The sequence below is a fragment of the Perognathus longimembris genome, chromosome 13, assembly GCF_023159225.1.
Source record: "Perognathus longimembris pacificus isolate PPM17 chromosome 13, ASM2315922v1, whole genome shotgun sequence".
Taxonomy (NCBI): domain Eukaryota; kingdom Metazoa; phylum Chordata; class Mammalia; order Rodentia; family Heteromyidae; genus Perognathus; species Perognathus longimembris.
This window is the reverse complement of record NC_063173.1, coordinates 56,561,454-56,585,038: the sequence shown is the minus strand read 5'-3', so window position 1 is coordinate 56,585,038 and position 23,585 is coordinate 56,561,454. Positions and strand designations below refer to the sequence as shown.

The window sequence follows — 23,585 nt, the reverse complement described above, 5'->3', positions numbered from 1 at the left end:
GAGAGGCACTTAGCCTACCTGTGTGGATTGCTCCTGTCGGAGCAGGTGTTGCTGTTGAGGGGTGGCCGCCCACCTGTGCAGATTGCCCCTATCGGAGTGGGCGCTGCCGCTGGGGGGCCCTGCCCACCTGTGCAGAGTGCACCTATCAGAACAGGTGTCGTATTTTGCCCGCTTGTGTCCTCCCACTGAGGGTTGGGCAGGAGATCCTCCTGCTGGAGGGCTAGCACGCTCGCCCAGGCTGGCGCTGGGGGGGCATATGAGTGTGCACTCTAGTGCTTCCTTTGTGGACATGCTGACCCGAGTTGGTGGAGGGTGCTTGTGCCCTCTTGCAAGTTTGCTGTGGGGGGCAGTATGCGTGGACCCCAGCAGGTTCAAGTGACTGGGCATGGGTTGGTGGCCACAGACTCTCTGCGCCTCTGCTGTGAGGTGGGGGGCGTGTGCTCGGGCCCAGGTGTCCCTGCTGGGCTGGTATTGCACACCAGCGAGCCTGTGACTGTTGTTCAAAAAGCCCGCAAGGACCAGGCACCTCAGGTGGGGCTTCCAATGCCTACCAGTCCCTGGGCCCCTGCTTGGGGGCTGGTGAGGCCAGGTTCAGGCTCCTCCACTGGGGCTTTGGGGGATGCCTCTGCTAGCTCCCGTGTCCTCACAGAGGATGTAGGGTCCTGGAGCTGCCTGATATGGGGCTCCTTTGTTCCCTTGGGATAGGGAGGGGGAGGAAGGGAGCTCTAGATTCTTTGTAGAGTTTGGGCCTCTGCTAGAGTTGTTCTTCTGTTGGGGGGTAGGGGTAATAGGGGACTTACTGGTCCTGGATTGTATGCATGTCCCGCGCTGCTGTGGGCTTTTTGGGGCTGGGGTGCTGGGGTGTGGCAATCGGTCATTTGGTGGTGGCAGTAACGGCTCTCCCCATCTGCGCCACCCGCTGCCTGGTTCCCCTGCTGTTTACGTCTGTTGCTGGCCGTTTGGTCCCGCACCTCTGGTCTCTTGCCGCTGTCTGTCTCGGTTGGTCTGCGCTCCGTCTGGGGCCCATGGAGCTCCTGCTCTACACTCCTGCCTTGACTTTTCAGCTGTTGCTTCTCTGGTTGCTGAAGGTCTGCGGCCCGTTTGCCAGCGCTGGGTCCCCTTTCCCACCCTGGCCCTGTTTGGACACTTTTTGGGCCCGGGTCAGCGGAGTGGGGTTGGGGGCTGTACCCCGAAGATTTTCCGGCTCCGTGCAGGTTATAGGCCCTTCTTTTCTGTTATTTTTCATTTCCTGTGTTTCTCTGTTGCTTCTGATTGTTTTCTGGTTGTTGGGTTTGCTGGATTCTTGATGGGGTGTTGGGTGCTGGAGTTCCCAGCTCACTATTCGCTTGGAGCGAATTGGGGTGCCTCCCTACTGTGACGGCGCCATCTTCCCTCCTTGGTTTGATATTTCCTGACACTTTCTTCCTTTTGTCTGCAATTGTAACTCTTATGCTGTGATGCTTGTGACCAGCAGCAAAGTAAGGAATGTAAACCCTGTGTTGAAGGAGTTATTAAGTGTTCTGCTTGTTAAAAGGCAAAATCATTATCAATGAGAGTAAAAGGAATAAGACCCAGACTCCGTCTTAGTCAGTTGTGATGGAGAAAGTCAGGAACATTTCTAACATTGGTAATCAATTATACTTAGATTGTGAGCCTAATCTTTTGATAAGGAGGAAGGACAGTTTGGATCAGGATAAAAATCAAGTGAACTGCTCTGTCCTGGGCATCCTTATTAGGGGTGGAATGACTGCAAATTAACCAAGAGTTAACTGTCTCTACAGGCCAAAGAAACAAATGGGGGATTTTATGTATCTAAGAGTTATGACATTCAATTAGGAAAAACTAGGTTGCTTCAGCTCAGAAGTGTTTTTTAGTGTTAATCAAAAACGCATATTAATGAACACCAGTAAGGAGATGGGGGGGGGGGGAGGAAAAGTAAATAAAGACATGGAAAAGGAATTAAGTGGAAAAAAATTTTCCTTGGGTAAGAAAGTATTTGGGAAGTAAGAATTGTCTTAAATGTATGTTCCAGAAAAGAAAAAGAAAGGCATTTAGACAAACCTGAGAAGTTTGGAGTAAGTAAGTAGCAGGTGGTATGAGTATGTCTTGAAAGATTGAGCTTACTAATAAAGTTGGTAAAGTTGGTATTGTAAGCTTATAGAATGTTCCCCGGCCTCAGACATAAGATCTGCCCTTGGCAATGCGACTCTGCTCTTGGCTGATGATACCTGAGGGGCAGGCGGAGCACCTCCCACCTTACTTGCATGAAGGTATGAAGATCCCTCGAGAGAGAGTTCAGGGGCCAAATCCTTTACTCCTCTGTGGGAACTTGGCCTTGCTGGACCTGCTGGCAATAAACTCTTTTGCTCTACATGACTTCACACATGGCCTGTGGTTTTCTGGGACAATTTTCCTTCCAAGTATATAACAGAGATGGCTATGATTTAAATATGGTTAAGATTAGTGCACTGACATAAAACCAACATCTCATTCTTTATGTCCATGTACAAAAGCAGCTGTTTGTGTAAAGTAAAGTTCACTTAAGTGTTTCTTTATGCCAAGGTACTTCAGAGGGAAACCTTTTAACTGGAATATTTGTTTTTTCTGTCCAATGTCCATTCCCAAGAATGTAAACTCCCTTGGATATAAAGCTACTAGTGGTTTCAATGTTAATTACTATCCTAAAGTAACATATTCAGTTAGCAATCAACTAGATTGTTTAATCAGTTACTGTTTTACTACTCTCACCTCTACTGACTTTGCCATTAAGTAGTTTATTTTCTTTAGAATTTAGTCAGACTCACAGTCAGAGAAATAACTCTTACAAATAATTATTGAAAAAATCTAACTCTTTCACAAGTTCTAGGTAAGCCCTGCTTTAAAATCCATTTCTGTTGCTCTTGTTGTTGCTTCAGCTGGAGTGAAGGGCCTTTAGACAGGGACTCATATGACCATAGGACTGTGGTTCGAAGCCAGCCCAGGGTGAAAAGACACTGTGAGACTCTTATCTCTAAATAATCAACAGAATGATGGAAGTGGGGCTGTGGCTCAAAGTGGGAAAGTGCTAGCCTTGAGCAAAAGAGCTCAGTGACAGTTCCCAGGCTCTGAGTTCAAGCCCCACAACTGACAAGAGCTCCTCGCAGAAAGCAGACACACACAGGACAAAGCTTGTCTTATCAGTGAGAGACCTTTCAGAGGCAGATCTGAAGGCATGGTTTCAGATCCTAAATTGAGTCACTTTGTGCTGGCAGTTTTACACTTAACCAGGGCCTAGAGGTCAAAAGAAAATAGTTAGTGAGCATGCCTGTCTATTTCCAAACATGTCTACCTTCTAACTGGAGAGGAACTCACATTTGTGCTTTGTTTACACTAGATATTTCTAGTTATAGTGAGACTTAGACTGAGGACAGTTTTCCATGGCACGTTTCCTGGGTCCTTAATGTACAGTCATAATGTACAGTCCCGACATTGATAGTTCAGATATCTGTGGGCCAGTTACAGGAGAGTATCAAGCGCTCTCACTCTGTGCCTTGTTTATGGTAAATGTCTGGTATGGTGAGCTGGACCCTGAGCCCCTGTGCAGCAGAAACACCACAGCTTTCAATATCAATGTGCACTTCTGAGCTAGAAGGATAACAAGTTTGGATCCAGCCTAGGTTATGTAGTGAAAATTGCTCTGTCAAACAAAAAATCAAGCCAAACCAAACCCTGTGGATCACACCAATAATCCTGGCTATTTAGGAGGCTGAGATCTGAGGATTGTAATCTGAAACCAGCCCAGGCATGAAAGTCCTTGAGACCTCTCTCTACAGTTAACCCCCAGACAACTGGAAGTGGCCCTGTGGCTCAAAGATGTACAGCAATATCCTTGAACAACAAAGAAACTCAGGGATAGCTTCCAATCCTTGATTTCAAGCCCAGGACCAGCATATACTCCTACATTATTTCTTCTCCTATCATTACTTCCCTATTTCAAAAGTCATAACCTCACTGTGACTACTACAATTGAAGCATTCCTAGAGGGACAGCATTCCAATTTGCATTACTTTTAACTTATCCCAACTTTCATTCACTTGAGGGAAAATTCAACTGTACTAAGAAAAAGCCAAGCTCTGTTCTTTTCACTGAAATGTAATGCAGTAGTTAATTTCAGAGTGTCATATGTCCTCTTCTGAAGAAAACCAAAAAAGAAAAGACCACTGGGCACATGCCTTTCAGGTTATGAAATCAGTGAACTCCTGAAGAAGGGCAAAGATCACAGTCATTCCGTGAAACACAAAGCACACATCTTCCAAGAACTATTTAAGTGAACTAGCTGCCCAAATGAATATGACTTGTGGAAATTCCTTCCCCAGGCAAACACTGGTGAGACCGAGCCCAGGGAGAAGACAGTGAGCGGGGACAAGCACAGCACTGCTGGGCCCAGAGGAAGGAAGCTTTTCAACCTCTGAACCTAGCTGCATAGCAGCACTCGCATTCCCCATGGGAGAGACTTCTTGTGCAGTCCCAATGGGTTTTGAGGCACTTCTGGACCATGTTGGAGCCCGGGGAAGATTCCAGATTCTGCAGCTGGTTTTCTTTTATATCATTATCATGATATCATATCCTCATGTTCTACTGGAGAACTTCACGGCAGCCACCCCTGAGCACCGCTGCTGGGTGCATGTCCTCGACAACCACACTGTCGCTCACAACCACATGGCCACCCATAGCCAGCAGGACCTCCTGAGAATCTCCATCCCCCTAGACTCAAACCTCAGGCCAGAGAAATGCCGCCGCTTTGTCCAGCCCCAGTGGCAGCTGCTCCACCTGAACAAGACCTTGTGGAACGCCAGTGAGGCAGACACAGAGCCCTGTGTGGAAGGCTGGGTTTATGACAAAAGCTCCTTCCCTTCCACCATCGTGACAGAGGTAAGAGGCCCCATTTACATCTTCTGGGTGTCTGCTCAAAGGTTGTGGGTTGAACACAAACAACAGACTTGCTTCAATACTCAGTCCCCTGGGGTAGATTATAGTCAGCCATTTCCCCTCCTTCCTTCAACAAGTAAGCAACTGTTCAGCTGTACTGCCATGATGTTGAGTAGCTAAGCTAGAACTGGCTGAGGTCAGTGAATAAAACAAATGAAGATAAACCTATTGTTATACCATGTAATCTAAAGAGAAAGAAATATTTAAATTTAAAGTTTTAACCTCTACTGTAGTACCACTAAGGAAAATACTATGCCAGGTCAGTGATTCTCCATAGTACATAAATTTTTTGCCACAGCAAGTGTGAACATCTGTGCCAGGAATCTAGACCTCGGCAGGCATTTTGATATTTTCTAACAGAATCAACTGTGTCCAAGATGAGGCATTGTATCCGCTGCATTATTGACTATTAAGAGAAGTCAAAGAGAGTTCATGTTAGTCACACTATAAAGAAAAGTTTCCACCTATAAAAAATCGGTTTGTCACATATTCTCTATTATGGTACTAGGTGTTCTTAAAATTATACTTTTCTATGCTATAAATCATTGTAGCCAAAGAGTATGTGGAGAGCCCAGGTGCTGGTGGCTCATGCCTGGAATCCTAGCTGCTCAGGAGGTAGAGATCTGAGAATCTTGGTCATCTGGCCAGGAAGGTCTGTAATATGTTATCTTCAATTAACCACCAGAAAATCAAACCTGGTGCTAGAACTCAGAGCTTTAGAATGCTAGCTGTGAGCATAAGAGCTCAGAGAGCATGCCCAGGCCCCTCAAGACCAAGAGGATAAATACATACACACATATACACAAAAGTAAATAAATACTGAAGAAATACAATTTGTAAAAAAGGATATGTAGAGCCAAATGCTCATGGCTTATGCCCATTGTGCTATGTATGAAGGATTCTGAGATCTGAGGACTGTGCTTCCAAGTCAGCCAGCGAAATTCCATGAGATTCTTACCTCCAATAAACTACTCAGAAAAAGGCTGAAAGTATGTGGCTCCAGAGGTAAAGCACTAGCATTAAGAAAAAAATAACAAAAAATTCAGGAACAGTGCCAAGGCCCAGAGTTCAAGTTTTAGGATGAGTACACACACACACACACACGTGAACGCACACACGCACAGGCGTGCACACACACAGCTAATGTATGGAATTGATGGAGCAGGTGATCTGAAGGGGAAGAATAAGGAGATGAGGCCCGGGAAGGTTGGGAGCCAGAGACAGCGCGTGAAGGGTGGAAATGAGCTGAGCATTTGCAGGTGTGTGGACAGGCAGTGGAGAGCAGCTGCAGAGGAATTGGGACCAGAAGCAGCCTCCACACACCGCACCCCGTTTCCCCTCACAGCTAGGTGCTGACAGTCTGTTTCCACTGAAGGCTTCCACTCTCCTGACCCTGCTGTTTCTCCCTTTCTCTTCCAGTGGGACCTAGTCTGTGAGCACCAGTCATCCAAATCCATAGTCCAAGTAGTGTTCATGACTGGGTCACTGCTGGGAAGTCTGATATTTGGCTGTCTTTCAGACAGGTAGGTGTTATCTCAACTTGCTCTGGGATGTTGATCAGATGGCATTGTCTTTTCTTAAGAAATTTCAGCTGATCTCTAACTTTGTGCTTTACACACTACTCCAGCACCCAGCAGGAAAATATCTTTTCGAAGACTCTTAAAGACATCTTATTCTAGTTTGTGTTGCACAAACTTACAGATTATAGTGGGATCTGATACACTGAGATTGAGATCTGAGTATCAACATTCTAATTTACCCTAGGAAGGAAATTCCCTATATATACTTCCCTCCAATTAAGCAGTCAAAAGCTGGATGTGACACTGTGGCTCAAGTGATGGAGTGCCAGCCTTGAGGAGAGCCAGACTGTGAGATCAAGCTGATTACCAGGAAGAAAGAGAAAGAAAGGGAATGAAAGGGAAGGGCAGGGAGCAGAGGAGAAGCAAGAGGAGGGCAAGGATGGGAAAAAAGAAATGAAGGAAGTGGAAAGGAGGGAGGGAAGGGGGGAGGACCACACATTTGATACTTATCTTTCAGTCTTGTTTTTATTTTTGTGAGATTCTCTCTCTTTTTTGCCAGACCTGGGCCTTGGACTCAGGGCCTGAGCACTATCCCTGGCTTCTTTTTGCTCAAGGCTAGCACTCTGCCACTTGAGCCACAGTGCCACTTCTGGCCATTTTCTGTCTATGGGGTGCTGGGGAATTGAACCCAAGGCTATTTGTATATGAGGCAAGCGCTCTTGCTACTAGGCCATATTCCCAGCCCTCGTTTTTATTTTTGTGTTGGGGAGACCGTGTGTGTGTGTGTGTGTGTGTGTGTGTGTGTGTGTGTGTGTGTGTGTGTGTGTATGCCAGTACTGCAACTTGGAAAAGTTCAGGGAAGGGAACTGTCTCATCACTTGGTTTTTTTCACTGAAGGCTGGTACTCTACCACTTGAGTCCCATTTGCTAGTTAATTGGACGAGAGAATCTCATGGACTTTCCTACCTGGGCTGGCTCAGCCTTCTGAGCATCTAGGAACCCAGGCCTGAGCCACTGGCACCCAACTCTTGGATTTAATTAAGTCAGGTTTTCTGTTTATTTTCCCCACTTTCACAGGCTTAAGTTTCAATACTGTTTATTTCTACTGGACTGTGTGTGGTGTCCCTACTTAAGCTTGCTTTCCCTATTTCAGCTCTGAACCTTCTGTCAGTAAGACCAGACATTGTTTGTCCTGTCAGCAATCTGCAATTGTGCCTCTATCACCTCGTTTATTTATTTTTATATCTCCTATTAGCCTCATAGTAACATCTCTTACTTGTACAACATTTCATCTTTACATATATATTCATGCATATAAAGTGTCTTGATTAGAATAACTCCATCTGTCACACTCCATCCCTCCCCCTCTCTCTTCCTAAATGATCACAACAAACTACATTGTTCCATTCCAGTCATGTATAGAAAGTATTTTCACCACATTCACCATCCTTAAGCTCTGTTCATTCTCTTCCCACTATCGCCCACACCCCAGACAAACATGTTCCATCTCCCTAATGTTAATTTTTATTGATAAGCATGTTAATTGTTCAAAGGGGTTTCACCATGGTAATTCACACTTCTACAACCATACTTGATCAGATAATACGTATATATGATTATAGGTAATATATTACATTTTACAAGATATTCATAGATACCATTATACATTGTTAGTATATTATATAATGTGTACATATTATAGTTATATAATTTATATTAACACAATTATCATCTATAATATGTGTGATATCTTACAAGTTTTTATATACAAACAGTTATTTTAGGCACAGCATGCACATATGAGAGAAAACATGTGACCTTTGGACTTCTAACTGTGGCTTCATTTCATACGATGATCTCCATTCCATCTATCTCTCTGAAATGATGAAATTTCATTCTTCTTTCTGACTGAATAATACTCTGATACACATACATTTCCTTGATCCATTCAGGGCCTCTGAGTGGTATTGATAGCTGTACCATTTTGAATAGTGCTTCCATGAACATGGGTGTACAAGGGCCTCTGTAACAGTCTGACTTACATTCTTTTGAATAAATGTCCAACAGTGGGAACACTAGATTGCACCATACTTCTATTTTTAGTTTGTTAAGGAACATGTATAGTATTTCTCCAGTGCTCAGACTTGTTTACTTTCAAACAATACTATAAAGAAGGTTGTGTGTTTTTTTTCCAAAAAAATTCTTCTCAACATTTGTTGCTTGTGTTCTTGATGGTGGTCATTCTGCCTGCAGCGAGGTGAAATTCCACTGCTGTTTCAGTGAACATTTCTCTGCCACAGGCATAGTCGGCAATTCATGTATTGATTGGCCATGTGTAGTGCTTCTTTTTTATGTTAGTTTTTTTTTTTGCCAGTTAAGAACATTGAACTTGGAGCATGGGCCCTGTTCCTGAGCTCTTCTGCTCAAGGCTAACATTCTGCCACTTTCAGCCACAACACCACTCCCTGTTTTATGGAGGTTAATTGGATATAAGAATCTCACAGACTTTTCTGCCTGGGTTGGCTTTGAACCATTCCTGAGTGGTGAAGGATTACAAAGGTGAGCCACCAGAGCCTGGCTAAGTTGTATTTTTTTTAAAGTCACTGTTCAGTTCATTTGCCCACTTATTGATGGGGTTGTTAATTCTTTGGAAGTTTGTTAGTTTGCTTGTTTGTTGGAGGTTCCTGTATTTTCTGATAATTAGTCCATTGTGTGTTATATAAATGGCAAAGGTGTTAGCTCATTCTACAGGCTGTCTCCCCAGATAGTAGTGACTTTGCTTTTTAGTAGATAGTAAATATTTAACTTGATGCAATTATGTCTGTCTCCTTTGCTATTTTTTATTGTTGAGCTACTGTAATTATACAGAGAGTGTAAAGTTAGTGTCTATGTCAATAAGTTGCAGCATTTTTCTCTTTTCTCTCCTGTAGTAATTTCAAAGTTCAGGCTTCATATTAAGATCCATGTTCTGTCTTGAATTGATACTAACACAAGGGAAGCTATAAGAAGCTAGTTTCATTCATTTCATGTCATCTAATCTGTTACATCTGTCTTTTCTTTTGTGCCAGTACCATGCTGTTTTGCTACTGTGGCTCTGTAGCATAATTTGTAATGCAAGCTCGTGATACTTCCAGCTTTGATGTTTGTGCTTAAAATTGCTTTGATGATTCAGTGCCTTTTGTGCTTTTGTGTGAATTGTGTAAGACTTACCATGTAACAAGTAAGATGTTACAAAGTGGGTGTTCAAAACTAAAGCTTATAGGTTGACATCGCTCAGAATCTAGCATCACTCCCATGGAATTTTGTCCAAGTTGACTTGATAACTGGCCTCTTTCCTACCACACCATCACCAGTATATCCATTTTCCTTTTTTATCTTCCTCTTTTTTGAGCCTTATCATGGACCTCTCTTTGAGTCTCTCTCTTTTGTGAACTTGCCATTCCCTTCTGCAGGGAGAGAAGGTTTCTGACTTGTCTATTGTTAGAGATGAAGCCGATTTTCCAAGGCACAAGAACCAAGACCCAGCTGACAGAGGCTGTTACTCCATCTGTCTGAAGCTCTGATGGACTGTCTTCCCATTCTCTCTGTCCAATATGTTGAGCCTCCATCTTGACAGTGCACACTCACTAATAAACATAGCAGAACCCTATCCATCTCACTCCTCAGGACTCTAAGCACACAAACTGCTCCTCCAAAATATGTGTGTCTCCTAGTGAACATGCCTGACAATGTCTCACATTTTATTTTCTTTCTTGTAAGGCTTGACGTGGCATCAGAGTCCTTCTGGTGACCTTGGGTGTCCTACTGAGAGACCGTGGACATCACACCCATTGGCTAATTTCTCAGCTTCTGTCAACTCAGCTGTTGACTAATATAATAGTTCCACCAGACCTCAAGTGGAATGTTGAGATAATAAATATTCAACATCATTTATTTTCAATAATTATTTATAGAATAAAACACTTCACTTACGTAATCTTTATGGGAGAGGATTCAATATCAATAATAAATTTCAAGATGTCTGTCTTGTGTTGTTTTTAGTGATAATGTTTTGACTCTTGAATAATCTCACATGGTCCAATATTTCTTAGGTTTGGGCGGAAGACAATCCTCACGTGGTGTTTACTCCAAACGGCCATCAGCGATACCTGTGCAGCCTTTGCTCCCACCTTCTTTGTGTACTGTTCCCTGCGCTTCTTAGCTGGGTTATCTACCATGACTGTGTTGTCGAACCCTTTTAATCTCAGTAAGTCAGCCATTTTATCCTTTAATTTCCTGTATGAGCTTGAAGTCCTCCTTTGGAAATAATCATTACCACTATGTAACTGTAATTACACCTATGTTGGCTTCCAGTTACAGAGTGGACAAGACCTCAATTCCAAGTTTTGATAGCATTGATGACTTCCTACAGCACTGCGCAGGTGCTCCTGGGAGGCCTGGCTTATTTCTTTCGCAGCTGGGTCACACTGCAGCTGGTATTATCCATACCCATGTTGGTCTTCTGTGTGTTCTCAAGGTATGGACGATGTCCCTGGCCTGTAACTCTATTGAAATGGGGAAGTGAGATGTAGAGGGAGTTTCTGATACTTGGGATTTGTGCAATCCCCGGACGATCCTCAGCTCTGCTCACCCATGGTCTCTCTTGTGCTAGTGAGAGACGAAGAGCCTGGAATGTCTCTCTGACAGGAGGCTGCAGGTGTGGACTTAGCAGTTTGTGTCTTAGCCACAGAATAATTATGGAATTCTTCTTTTTCCTTTTTCAGCATATGTTGCTTGGCATCAAAGGGTATCACTGTGGGATTTCCACACATGTCAATAATGAGCTTTAGTCATGTTTACTGCTTCTATTAGCCCTTCTTATATCACTTTCCGCCTCCTTGTGGAAAAAATACTTCTACTTGGTTGAATGGGCTTAACTGTGCTGTTGTCCTGCAGAATGAACTTACATTGCCCCCCATGCTTCCATCAACTACACCTTTTCTTTGCCCTCTGTTCCTAGGGTTCCTTACAGAAATGCCCCCTTTTCATTCATAACCTGTATGTGCTGTTACATAAATACATATTTAGGTCTAGATTTGCATATAAGAGTAAGTACATGATATGTGTCTTTTTGAGTTTGGCTTTTTTCACTTTTACCATGATGATATTTAGTTCCACCCATTTTCCTGTAAACAACATAATTTTGTTTCTCCTTTTTACTACATGATATTCCACTCGGTGGGTTTACTTCTAGGTCTTATATTCTATTCCACTGGAATGCATACCTTGTTTCCTTCCAATGCCAAAATAATTTGTTACTATGACTCTGTAGCAAAATTTGAAACCAAATATTATGATACCTCCAGCTTTGCATTTTTTGTCCAAGATTGCTTTGACTAAGAAGAGCTTTTTGTATTTCCTTATCAGTTTAAGGATTGACTTTTCTATGTCTACAAGGTATGTCACCAGAATTTTGATGGGGATTGCATCAGTAGAAAGTTTCAGTAGTATGTGCACATGAGGCTTTCCAGCTTTTTCTCTCTTCTTCAATCTGTTTTTTTCCCCCAATGTTTTATAGTTATAAGTGTTGAACAAAAGTTGTGAAGTGGACATATTCCACCCCCTTGAGCCCACACCTTTACTTCTGGCTTACTGGTCAGTAATTGGTGTGAATAAAGTGGGCATATTCCACCACTTGAGCCCATATGATTACTTCTAGTTTTTTGCTCATTGTTTGAAGTTAAATTTTCCTGTACTATCCTGCCGAGGCTGGCTTCAATTTTTGATCCTAGGATCTCAGCCTCCTGAGCAGCTTTGATTACGAGTGTGAATGACCAGTAACCAGCTTGTAGAAATTTATTGCATTAAAAAATCAGCAAATTAAGACCTTGACAATGATTAATTTTATGGCATATGGATCATATTGCGATACTAACCATTGGAATGTTGATGGGTAGTTGTAATATTTGTTCATTACTCCTTGTTGTCTATAATTAATTTTAGCACATACCCATTGACAGTCAGATAGGTCCCTTCCATGTAAGTCCAGTGGGGAGGGCAGATTTAATCAGAAATGATTCTAATATAATTTGTAAGGTCTATATTAAATGGAAAGGGAAAGAAATTTCAGATTAACGTTCTATGTAAAATAAGCAATTAGCTGTTTACTGTAGCTGTGTTGTCTTTTTTTCATCAGGATGGCGGTGGAATCTGCTAGGTGGCTGATTTTTAGCAATCAAATAGAAAAAGGCTTAGAGGAACTTAGGAGAGTTGCTCATATAAATGGAAAGAAGAATGCTGGAGAGACCCTGACCATTGAGGTGATCTGAGAAGGGGAAGACTACTGGGAATGAATGATACAAGCTCACAACTCTGGGTCCATAAGAATACCAAAAATCAAATTTTTTTAAGTGACTTCTTAAAAAATTTTGTCAACTATGGGGCATGGGCACAGACCCGTAACTTTTTCCCTCAAGCCTACCACTCTACCACTTTGAAGTACACTGCTACTTCAGATTTTCTAGTGCTTAATTAGAAATAAGAGTCTCTAAGACTTTCCTTCCCAGGCTGACGTTGAACTGTGATCCTCTGTTCTCAGCCTTGTGAGCACTGGTGTCTAACTGAGATTTAACATTTCTGTCTTGGTTCCAGACAGACTTATTATAAAGAATGCATATATCTTTTGTGAAAGATTTAGAGAAAAGAACGTATAATTGTTTGAATAAAAGGGCAATTCCCCTCTCATTACACATACAGCAGAAAGTAGTCAAAATAACTATTTCTCACTATTTCAATAAATTATGGTTTCCTTTAGTGAAAGCATTTATTATCATTTTAACTTCCATGTATTTCATTCAAAAATTAACTATTTAACAGGTGTCTAATATAAACCCAAAGCTCTAATACACACTATGGCTATGGCAGTAATGATATCAAAGTCCTTCTTTCTCTGGCATTTCCTCTGTCATTATCAGAGAGTACACAGATTCTGCCTGTGTAGAAAAGCTCCAGAGAAATCCTGTTGCTTTTCTTTTCTTCCTCTTGTTTGTTGATGTTTCAGTTATTTGTGTTATCTCCCTGCTCCCCCTTTCTAGAAGCCAGGTCCTGAGGTGGTTCAGTCATGGATACCCTTTACTCACTCTTTTAAAAGTCTTTGAAGCTGGGTTTTAGTGACTCTTGCCTGTAATCCTAGCTAGTGAGAAGGCTGAAATCTGAGCATCAAGGCTCAGAGCTAGGACAGGAAGGAAAGTTTGTGAGACCCCTATCTCCAATTAACCTCCAAAATGCTGGAAGTGGTGCTGTGACTCAAGTGATAGAGTGCCAGCCTAGAGCACAAAAGTCCATGGAGAAAGCATAGGCCCAGAGTTCAAGCCCCATGATCACCATGAAAAGTAAATAGATATCTTTGTATACCTACAATGTGCCAGCATGGTGGTGGATATTAATAAGTAAATTAACATCATAGCATCTGCCTGGGAGAAATGTATGTTTTACAATGGGGCACAAAAATAAAGAGACATTCTAATGCTGAATGGGTGCTAATACAGAATAGGTACCTTGTATTTGTGTGAAAGCTCAGGAGAAGTATCCACCAAGCTTTAATGGGATAGAAAGGACTAAGCAGATAAGAGCTGGGGGAGGCATTTGAGGCATTACCAAACTGGTTGGTAGTGGCACCTAGGGCAGACACGCCCACAGGCTGCCCTTGAAAGAGAGCAAATGCCATAGAGAGGAAAACACTAACAAAGACAGACACAAAGGTGTATTTTCTCAATCCAAGTAATTTCATCCCTCAGCTATGTGGAAATAGCAGTGTCTCCAAAAGTCTTTACTTCATTACAACATTGGCTCAAAGTCCAGAATCTTTTGCTCCAGTGTTGATGACTGAACTAAGGGCCTCTCAAGTGCTAGGAAAATGCTCTCCACCCTAATCTCCCAGAATCTTAACTCGTTAATGAGGTATAAGGGTAGAGGGGACTACTTGAGCTTTGTTCTCTCACTACAGAATCCTCATGTATGTACACATGTGAAGCTAAAGAGGAAGAAAAAGTCCACCTGTCCCAAACTCATCCAATAGGTAATGATTATATAAGCACTGAAGAAAGACTGCATTAATTTTTGTTCAAAGTGGAGATGTAACACACAAAGAAATGCAGAGCAATTCTATATCCAGCTATGCAAAAGATAGAAAAAATTCCTGTAGTAGTTTTGAAGGCTTGGAAAATTCTAGCAGCCTGGTCCTCAGCAACAACCTCTTTCCTCTTAGATCCAAACACTGAATTCTTCATGTCTTTCATGAAAGGAAAGTCATATTTCAGCTAAACAGTATTGCTAAATAGCGTCCCCAAAACACTCTGGGACACATCCTCATTTTGTCCTTTCTGTCTTCACTTACATAACCTGTAATGGATGGAAATGTTCATCAAATAAAGCATTAAGTCTCCATAGGTTTAATATAAAAATAAATAAGATATTTTTAAAAAGTAATAAACGCAATCCAGGTAGGGTACCTCACACCTGTTATCCTAGCTACTCAGGAGGCTGAGATCTGAGGTTCAAGGTTCCAAGCCAGCCCAGGCAGAAAAGTCTATGAGATTCTTATCTCCAATAAACTACTTAGTGATGGCCTAAGCAAAAGAAGCTCAGGGACAGAGCCCAGGCCCTAATTTCAAGCCCCAGGACCAGTATACACACACACACACACACACACACACACACACACAAACACACACACACACACACACACACACTTTCACCCCTTAACCTCAAGGCTTTTTACTTGTCCTTACATCAGTATTTTATTTAAACAAGCTTTATTCCTATTTAATTCCTCTGAGTTTCCCTCTTATTCCTCCATGCTTTGTGATTCTCCCCACATGAGACAGATTTTACGATCCGCATCCCCTAGTAAGTAGTTTTTTTGAGGATAGGAAACAACATATCTGTTGCATCTTCTAGAATTTAGCAATATAACTGGCACATGATTGACATCTCATGAATGCTCATGACTTTTATTGTCCAAGTTTGTGAAATCCAGCCTGCAAGAGGAGTTTGATGAAGCCCAGAAGAAAACATCCGTTTTTCAATTGCTCCATGCACCCAAGCTGTGTATGATAACCTGCAACCTGAGCTTTATCAGGTATGTTCCTTTATAATAAAATTATGAATGAATTTCATCTCCAATAAAGTGGAGAGGCAGCTGCATTTACTCTTTTAAACACAATACCACCAGCAGTTCAGGTGCTTGGGGCTTAGGCCTGTAATCCTACTTACTCAAGATACTTAGGTGTGAGGATCACAGTTGGAAGCCAACCTGGGTTAGGAAAGTCCAAGGGACTCTTATCTCCTATAAATGACTTAGAAAATGCCAGAAGTGGCCCAGTGTGGCTCCAATGATAGATTGCTAGCCTTGAATGCAATGAGGTTCAGGGACAATGTCCCTAGAATGGAGTTCAAGACCTACCACTGGCTAAAAAAGAAAAAGAAGAAAAAAAAAGAAGGAAAGAAAGCAAGGGAGGAAGGAAGGAATAAAGGAAGGAAAGGAGGGAATACAAAAAAAGAAAAAGAAAAAAAACTAGCAGCAGCATTATATACAACAGATCAACACATTAGAGAAGAATAATGTTTTAAAGGGTATATGTTTAATTATCACAGTTTAATATAACCTTATGAGACATCAGTGATACTGACTGAGCTACAGAAGATAGGAAAACCACCTTCCAAAACAAATTTCAGCAGTAGATGTTAGCATCTGGAAAAGTCTACTGTGAAACACAATTAAAATTTTTGTCTTTTCAATTTTAATTGAAATAAAGCTTAGATAAAGAAAAATGCAGCCAGTCACTGAGACTCACCTCATGACCCTAGTGCACTGCAGGCTGAGGTTGGGAGGATCACAGTTCACATTCAGCTCAGGCAAAAAGTCCACAAGACCCCACTGCCGGGGTCTCTAGCCCCTTGTGCTCTCCTGACCTGCAGGAGAGATGGGGAAACATGCCCCGACAGGGCGAGCCAAGAAAAGGAAAGGGTCGACAGACTGCCCGCACCCAGCCCTCCCTTACCAGAGGACAAACAGACATGTCCGGGAGCTTAAGTCAGTGCAAAAGTCTTGTTTATTGAGGTTGACCCCACTCTTAAATAAGGCCCAGGAGCCAATCAGGTCAGAGATCGGCAGAAAGGGGAGGGGTGTACGTGCACATATCTAGGGACTGTGAGGGGAGGCCTGAGCTGTCCATCAAGGGTGGAGGGGTGAAGGACCAATCCTAAGAGGCTGCCTAATTCTATGTCACAGCCCAAATCACCACCTCCGGGTTCACCAACAGGTGCCATCTTGGCCACACGTGACCCATGGTCTGGGAAACAGGCAGGGCTAGCTAGTCACCTCTTTCTCATGTAACATGCTCTGGCATGTCCCAAACCCGACCTTAGCCAATAAACAGAGAGGGGCAAGGTCAGCACAGGAAGCATGAATAAAAGGATTGGGTCCTGCTTGGACCGGGAAAAAAGAAAGACTCTATTTTAGAAATAATGAAACTAAAAGAAGCTGGGTATGGCTCAAATAATAGAGACTAGGAAACAAACAAAATAACAAACAAAACCCTCAGTCAGCTTGTAAAAGTGCACAGGATTCCACTCTATATGTTTACCATGAAAGTCAGTTGTGCATATTAGTTATATCCAAAATATATTTTAAATATATACAATGTAGATAATATAAGATATATGATATATCATTTCTGAAAGTTGGTATATGTGTTGAATACCTGTTTGTTGAATTCGTCTCTGCCTAAATTTGATAAATATCTCACACTAAAAGCATATGGTAACTGGAATGGACATTAGCAGAGGCCAAATGGAAGAGGAAAAGTTGGGAGTCCATTGTGTTCAGTTCCGTGGTTCCATGCCAGCGCTGTGACACAGAGCAGTCACTCAAGAGAGATTAATCTTATTTCTTCATCTAGTCAGTGATGAAGAAACATTGTATTTTAAGGTTAATGAAGAATTATTATGAAAATACTGCATGTACAGTAAAATATGATTTGCTAAGCTTTGAGCTGAGTTCTGATGTCAGATGACACATTGGTGTGCCCCTGCAAGGATCACATGTTATTTCCCCAGGGAAAGAATAAGCTGTTCTTTTTGTTTCATTTTATTTTAACAATTTACTGTATCATTTACAGTGTGTTTTATTCTTTTATCTTCAGAATGACACTAGCCATAGCCTTCTATGGCCTGGTACTCAACCTGCAGCACCTGGGGAGCAATATCTTCTTCTTCCAGATTCTCTTTGGCCTCGTAACTTTTATCAGCAGATTCGTTGCCTACTTGGCATTGAATTATCTGGGCCGTCGGGGAAGTCAGATACTGTTCATGTTCCTGGCAGGACTTTCCATTCTGGTCAACACCTTCTTATCTCTAGGTGAAAAAAGAGTTTGGGGGAAAAACAAGTAATGTCTCCTATCTTCCAGAAATTTCCATGGTTTACTTATCTGGGCCCAAAGAATGGCATTACCATGAAAACCCCTTAGATCACATGAAGTTAATATGAAGGCTTAGGACCTGCTCCTATGACAGTTGTTGGCAAGATTTCCACTCTTACTAGGCTAATGTTCTTAAGGAGTGCTGTAGACCCAAGGCTGCCCTCATCAAATCTAAGATAAATCTCAGTGACAGTACCAATGTTACCTAACAAGGTCTTTAGAACTAACCGCATGCATTGGGTTATCACACTGTTAATAGTCACTGAGGAAAAGGATCTTGCAGTTGTATCTCCCAGAAGACACACAATCCTCTCCCTAGAATATTTTTCAATTCCTTCTATCTTGGTCATTCTCTCATCTGTTATACTCACTCTACATGTCACAGTTTTGAAAGAGGGGCTACTTGACTTGTATGTTTTTTATTTTATTTTTGATCTGTCATGAGCTTGAAGTCAGGGCCTAGGTGCTGTCCCTGAGCTCTTTGGTTCAAGGCTAGCTCTCTACCAACTTGAGCCAAGTGCTACTTCTAGTTTCTAGTGGTGAATTGGAGATAAGAGTCTCACAGATTTTCTTGCCCAGGCTGGCTTTGAACTGTGACCCTCAGTTCTCAGCCTCCTGAGTCGCTACAAATATAGGCATGAGTCACTGGCACCAAGAAACTTGGATGAAATTCAGAAAACAAAAACCTTGCCTTCAGGCAGAGAGAAAGATAGAAAACAGGCAAAAGGCAAGGCTCTAACTAAAATATGTTTTTAAATTTTTTTATTATGAAGATGATAATCAAAGAAATTTACTCACTGCCTTACATATGAAACTGTAACCCCTCTGTACTTCACTTTGACAATAAAGGAAAAAATAAAAGAAAAAAATAAAAGTGATATACAGAGAGGGTACAGTTGCATAAGTCAGGTAAAAAGGACATTTTTGTTCCTCCTTCAGTTTCTCTCCCAGTTTTTGTTTTTTAATCTATTCCTAAACATTTAATATAGGAAGAAGCTAACCCAGCACATTTTACTAAATAGTTCGATGATATAAAGTGATGGTTATGGGAACATCAGTGGTCCCCTCCTTTATCATGTTCACATGGCACAATGGCATTCTGAAGGATGCTAGACTTGTGGACTCCATTCTTTATCCTATTAACAGTCTACTGTCTTCTAGAAGTATCTTATTTTTTAAAACCATATTTTACATTATTTTCATTTCGCTTTGATACACCTTTTTCTGTTTTCTGTGTCAAAGGTTCTCAACATATTACTGGTTTCTAAATAGGAGTCATAATGTTAATATTTTTAAATCCTGGCTTATTATTTAGAACTTGCATTTCTTCACAACATTCACTCTCAAATGCATCCAATTCTCTTATTAGTATATGGTGGAATATTCATCCTGGGTCAAGAATTATTCCTAGGTTCTTTGTTTGAGTCTGTTTAAGGCATGAGTCATTAACTCCTCAGATTTTTTTTTTTTGGCTAGTCCTGGGGCTTGGACTCTGGGCCTGAGCGCTGTCCCTGGCTTATTTTATTTTATTTTATTTTTTGCTCAAGGCTAGCACTCTACCACTTGAGCCACTGCACCACTTCTGGCCGTTTACTGTATATCTGGTGCTGGGGAATTGAACCTAGGGCTTAATGTTTATAAGGCAAGCACTCTTGCCACTAGGCCATATCCCCAGCCCCAGCTCCTCAGATTTTTATCTACATATTTCTTTAAGATTCTTCAGGAGGTACACAGAAAATATGAGGTACAACAAACAAAACATGTATATCCTGACTTTTCCTATCCCTGCCATGACTGATAAAACTCACACAGGAAGGGAGAGTTGAAGTAATGCTTAGATTCCTTCATTCAGTGTTTAAACTCAAACATTCTAGAGTCTACTTTCAGTAGCTCATCTATTGCACAATTTCTGGTAGAATAAGGTTATTTCCCATGTTTCTTAGTTGCAAATCCATCCAATAGAATGTTGTCCTGATGTTTTGGGTTAGGCAGATTTGTCCAATGAAGCGTTCCTGCCTCTGATGGGTCTTCCTCTCTACAGAAATGCAGCAGACCCTGCGCCTGATTTTAGCAACTTTGGGAATCAGTGCTGTTACTGCTGGCATCACAGCGTTTTCAGTTCATGGCACTGAACTCACCCCGACTGTCATGAGGTACTGTCTCAAGTTTAAGACATCCTGGACTATAGAATACTTTAAAAATGCAAGATAAAACCTATTTTGTATCCAGAGAGGACTTTCTTAACTATTGAAATTTATTGGGGATGGGGAGAAGAAGTGGGGAGAGGGGGAATGAGGGGAGGGGGAGAGGGAGGGGGAGGGAGGGAGGGAGGAAGGAAGGAAGGAAGGTCAATTGTTTTTCTATTTACCAATAAGTATGAGGGTGATAAAGAAAAGAGGTGCACTTACAATAGTCAAAAATTAAATACCTGGGAGGAAATCCAACTCAAGTAATGAAAGGCCTCTACAGTAAAATTGATATATTTTCAGAAAGAAATGAACAAAGGTAGAAAACAAAACAGGAAACTCTCCCAAATCCATGTATCACTAGAATTCATAATATGAAATTGGCTGTACTATTGAAGGGAATCTAGTTTCAATACAAATTGTCCCTAAATTCCAATGTCATTTTATAGAAATAGCAAAGGTCAATCCTACAGTTCATGAGATTACACAAGATCTTAACTAACCAAAGCAATTCTGAGCTCACAGGACACTGCTAAAGATGTCATACTTCCCAAAGTCAAATTACACTATAGAGACATAGTAACTAACACAGCATGGTACCAACACCAAAACCAGACACCTAGACTGATAGAAAAGAATAGAAGACAGAAAAAGCACAAACAGATTACAGTCATCTAATTCTTAACAAAGAAGACAAAAACTTACATCCAAGAAGGGGATAGCTTCTTTTAAATTTGGTTGGTAAAACACAATATACAAATATAGACATTTCAAAATATATTACTATCTCACTTCCTACAAAAATCAATTCAATTCACAATGGATCAAGATCTTAATGTATGGCCTGAAACTGTGAAACTCACTGAGGAAAGCAAAAGACCAAAGATGAATTCACAGATGGTATCTTCCTGAATAAGACTCTAATTGCTCAGCAAATTCCATCAAGAATTGACAAATGGTCTTTATTTTCTATGAGTATAAGACAATTTATGAGCTGTGAAAGAAATTACCAAGTGACCAGAGACACAACAGAATGGAAGAAAATATTCCAAGCTGTCAATCAGATAAAGGATTAAGATGAAGTGCATATGATGATCTCAAAGAATTAAACTGCTAAAGAACAATCGAATTAGTTATTTATTCATGAACAGTTAATGTATTAATAGTTAATGGTTAAACATATGAAGCATAAAATTTGAAGGAGATGGGGGTGATTATGGTTGAAGTGCTTTACGGGTACATATGGAAACATAATAGTGAAATGTGTTTAAATTGTTTTAAAAAGAAAAGAAGATAAAGAATAAAGGAAAGTAAATTGGATTAAAGTATAAATATCATAATATAAATCCACTTTTTACAATATACACTAACAAAAAAGGAAGAGTGTGACTTTATTAAAGACATGGCACATGCTAGGCACATAAATTAATTTAAAGTGGAGTGTCAGTGGCTCATGCCTGTAATCCTAACTGCTAAGGAGGCTGAAATCTGAGGATCATAGTTTGAAACCAGCCCAGGCAAGAAAGTCCACAATAGTCTAATCAATTAACTGCCAAACAAACAAAAAGTAAAAAACAGACCTGCCTCTGTGGCTCAAGTGATAGAGCACTAGCCTTGAGAGAAAAAGATCAGGGACATTGCCCAGGCCTTGAGTTCAAGCCCTAAGCCTGGCACCAAAACAGCTTAATTTTATTAACTGTTGGGTATAAGATGAGATTTTCTCCTTCTAAAACTTTCATTTGATGTTGTAGGTATCCCTACTTTCAAAACGATAAAACTAATTGGTTGTAAATCAGTAGCAGAAAATGTGACAGTTGACAGCTTGCTGTCAAAGCCTATGTGTTTAATAATTCCATCATATTGCTTCAAAAATGAAATGAAGATCATAAATAAACATCTCCATGATCCAGGCATGATGTCAGGTACCTGAAATTCTGGCACCTGGGAGACTAACTCATCCCTATCTACATGGAAAGATCCAGACTTTAAAAACAAAGAATGTAGGCATACAATTTTAAAAATATTTTCTTTACAATATTGTTTGCAATCTAAGGTCCACAATTGGAGGAATTGGTGCAATTTTCAGCAGATCAGGGGCAGTGATGGCACCGCTCTTCATGACCTTAGCGGTATATTCTCCCCATCTGCCTTGGATTCTCTACGGAGCCTTCCCCATCCTTTCTGCCATTGCTGTCTTCTACCTTCCAGAAACCAGCAATCAGCCTCTTCCTAACACTATCCAGGATGTGGAAAATCAGTAAGTAAACACTGCAGAGGTCACCTGACTAGGGAGTAGCTGTGTCCAGTATCTGTGATGAAAAACAAAATGAACATTTCAAGCTTTCTGGCCCTCTAGGCTCAGACCAGGCTGTTCTGTTTGTATGCAAGTCCCTTATTCAAGAGCAATCTCATCTCTATCCATACAATTGTTTATTATTATCACCATCATTATCATCTTTAGTAACTCAACAAAGGAGTTGCCATTAACAAAGCAGTTTATGAATAGAATGCATCTTCATCAATATCACTCTTTTAAACATTCTCACCCATCGACTCCTAACCCACTATTTCACTCACTCTTTTTAATTTTATAGGATATTCATTGATTTCTTGAATTTTAAGACTCCTCTTGGGCACTGTAGATCCCACGGGCTGCCTGTTGGGTTTCTTTGTTTCTTTTTTTATTATTAAAATGAATTTTTGGACAATGATGCATCTTGATGGGAGTACTCCCCTGAATCACTTTCCCTCCTCTTTTCTCGTCCCAAATCAGCCTCATCAAGCTGACACAGGCTGTCTTACACCAGTCAGTTTAGTGATAGAAAGATCAAATTTAGTCAAAATTTAAAATGTCCTATAATCTGTGCTTTCATAAGAAACACACATTTCCCAGGTGCTGTTGACTCATGCTTCTAATCCTAGCAAATCAGTATGCTGATTTCAGGATCCTGGTTCAAAGCCAACCCACAAAGAAAAGTCCCCATGAGACTCTCATTTCCAATTAACTACTCAAAAACCAGAAGTGAAGCAGTGGCTCAAAGTGGTAGAGTGCTAGCCATAAGCAAAAGAGCTCAGAACAGTGCCCAGGCACTGAATTCAGCCTCACAACTGACAAATATAAAAAAGGGAAAAAGGAATACTTATTCCGGATATTTTCTTATTTATGATATTATGATTTAGGATATTTATGTCCTAAGACCTAAATGTCTTATTCTTATGTGCCTGGTTTTAATACCCAACTGTCCATTGAGTACTAGGTATGTACACACACACACACACACACACACACACACACACACACACACACACGATAAAATCATATACATCAGGGGAAAATGTGACTTTATCAGATAGATACAATCCTGGTTATTTCTTCAGTAAAGAAGGATTATGGGGCTAGGAATGTGGCTTAGTGGTAAGGTGCTTGCCTAACATGCATGAAGTCCTGAAAA

General features: G+C 41.1%; 1 protein-coding gene and 1 long non-coding RNA gene across 3 annotated transcripts in view; one reads left to right on the top strand and one right to left on the bottom strand.

Moving 5' to 3' along the window:
• Positions 1-4,350: 4,350 nt before the first annotated feature.
• LOC125362054 (steroid transmembrane transporter SLC22A24-like) overlaps positions 4,351-23,585 on the top strand; it is a 212,588-nt gene continuing 193,353 nt past the window's right edge. The window contains exons 1-9 of one of the 2 annotated variants that reach the window (XM_048360713.1): positions 4,352-4,911; positions 6,388-6,491; positions 10,580-10,734; positions 10,842-11,004; positions 12,664-12,787; positions 15,491-15,606; positions 17,672-17,886; positions 19,989-20,100; positions 22,187-22,390. In XM_048360713.1, coding sequence (XP_048216670.1) covers positions 4,483-4,911; positions 6,388-6,491; positions 10,580-10,734; positions 10,842-11,004; positions 12,664-12,787; positions 15,491-15,606; positions 17,672-17,886; positions 19,989-20,100; positions 22,187-22,390 — 1,622 coding nt within the window. In that variant the 5' untranslated portion in view covers positions 4,352-4,482. Of the gene's footprint in view, positions 4,912-6,387; positions 6,492-10,579; positions 10,735-10,841; positions 11,005-12,663; positions 12,788-15,490; positions 15,607-17,671; positions 17,887-17,968; positions 18,439-19,988; positions 20,101-22,186; positions 22,391-23,585 lie in introns of those variants that run through there. The other variant, XM_048360715.1, reaches the window with a different exon arrangement.
• Positions 10,617-23,585, bottom strand: part of LOC125362070 — a 160,833-nt gene continuing 147,864 nt past the window's right edge. The window contains exon 3 of the long non-coding RNA XR_007213018.1: positions 10,617-10,730. This is a non-coding gene — a long non-coding RNA (uncharacterized LOC125362070). The remainder of the gene's footprint in view (positions 10,731-23,585) is intronic.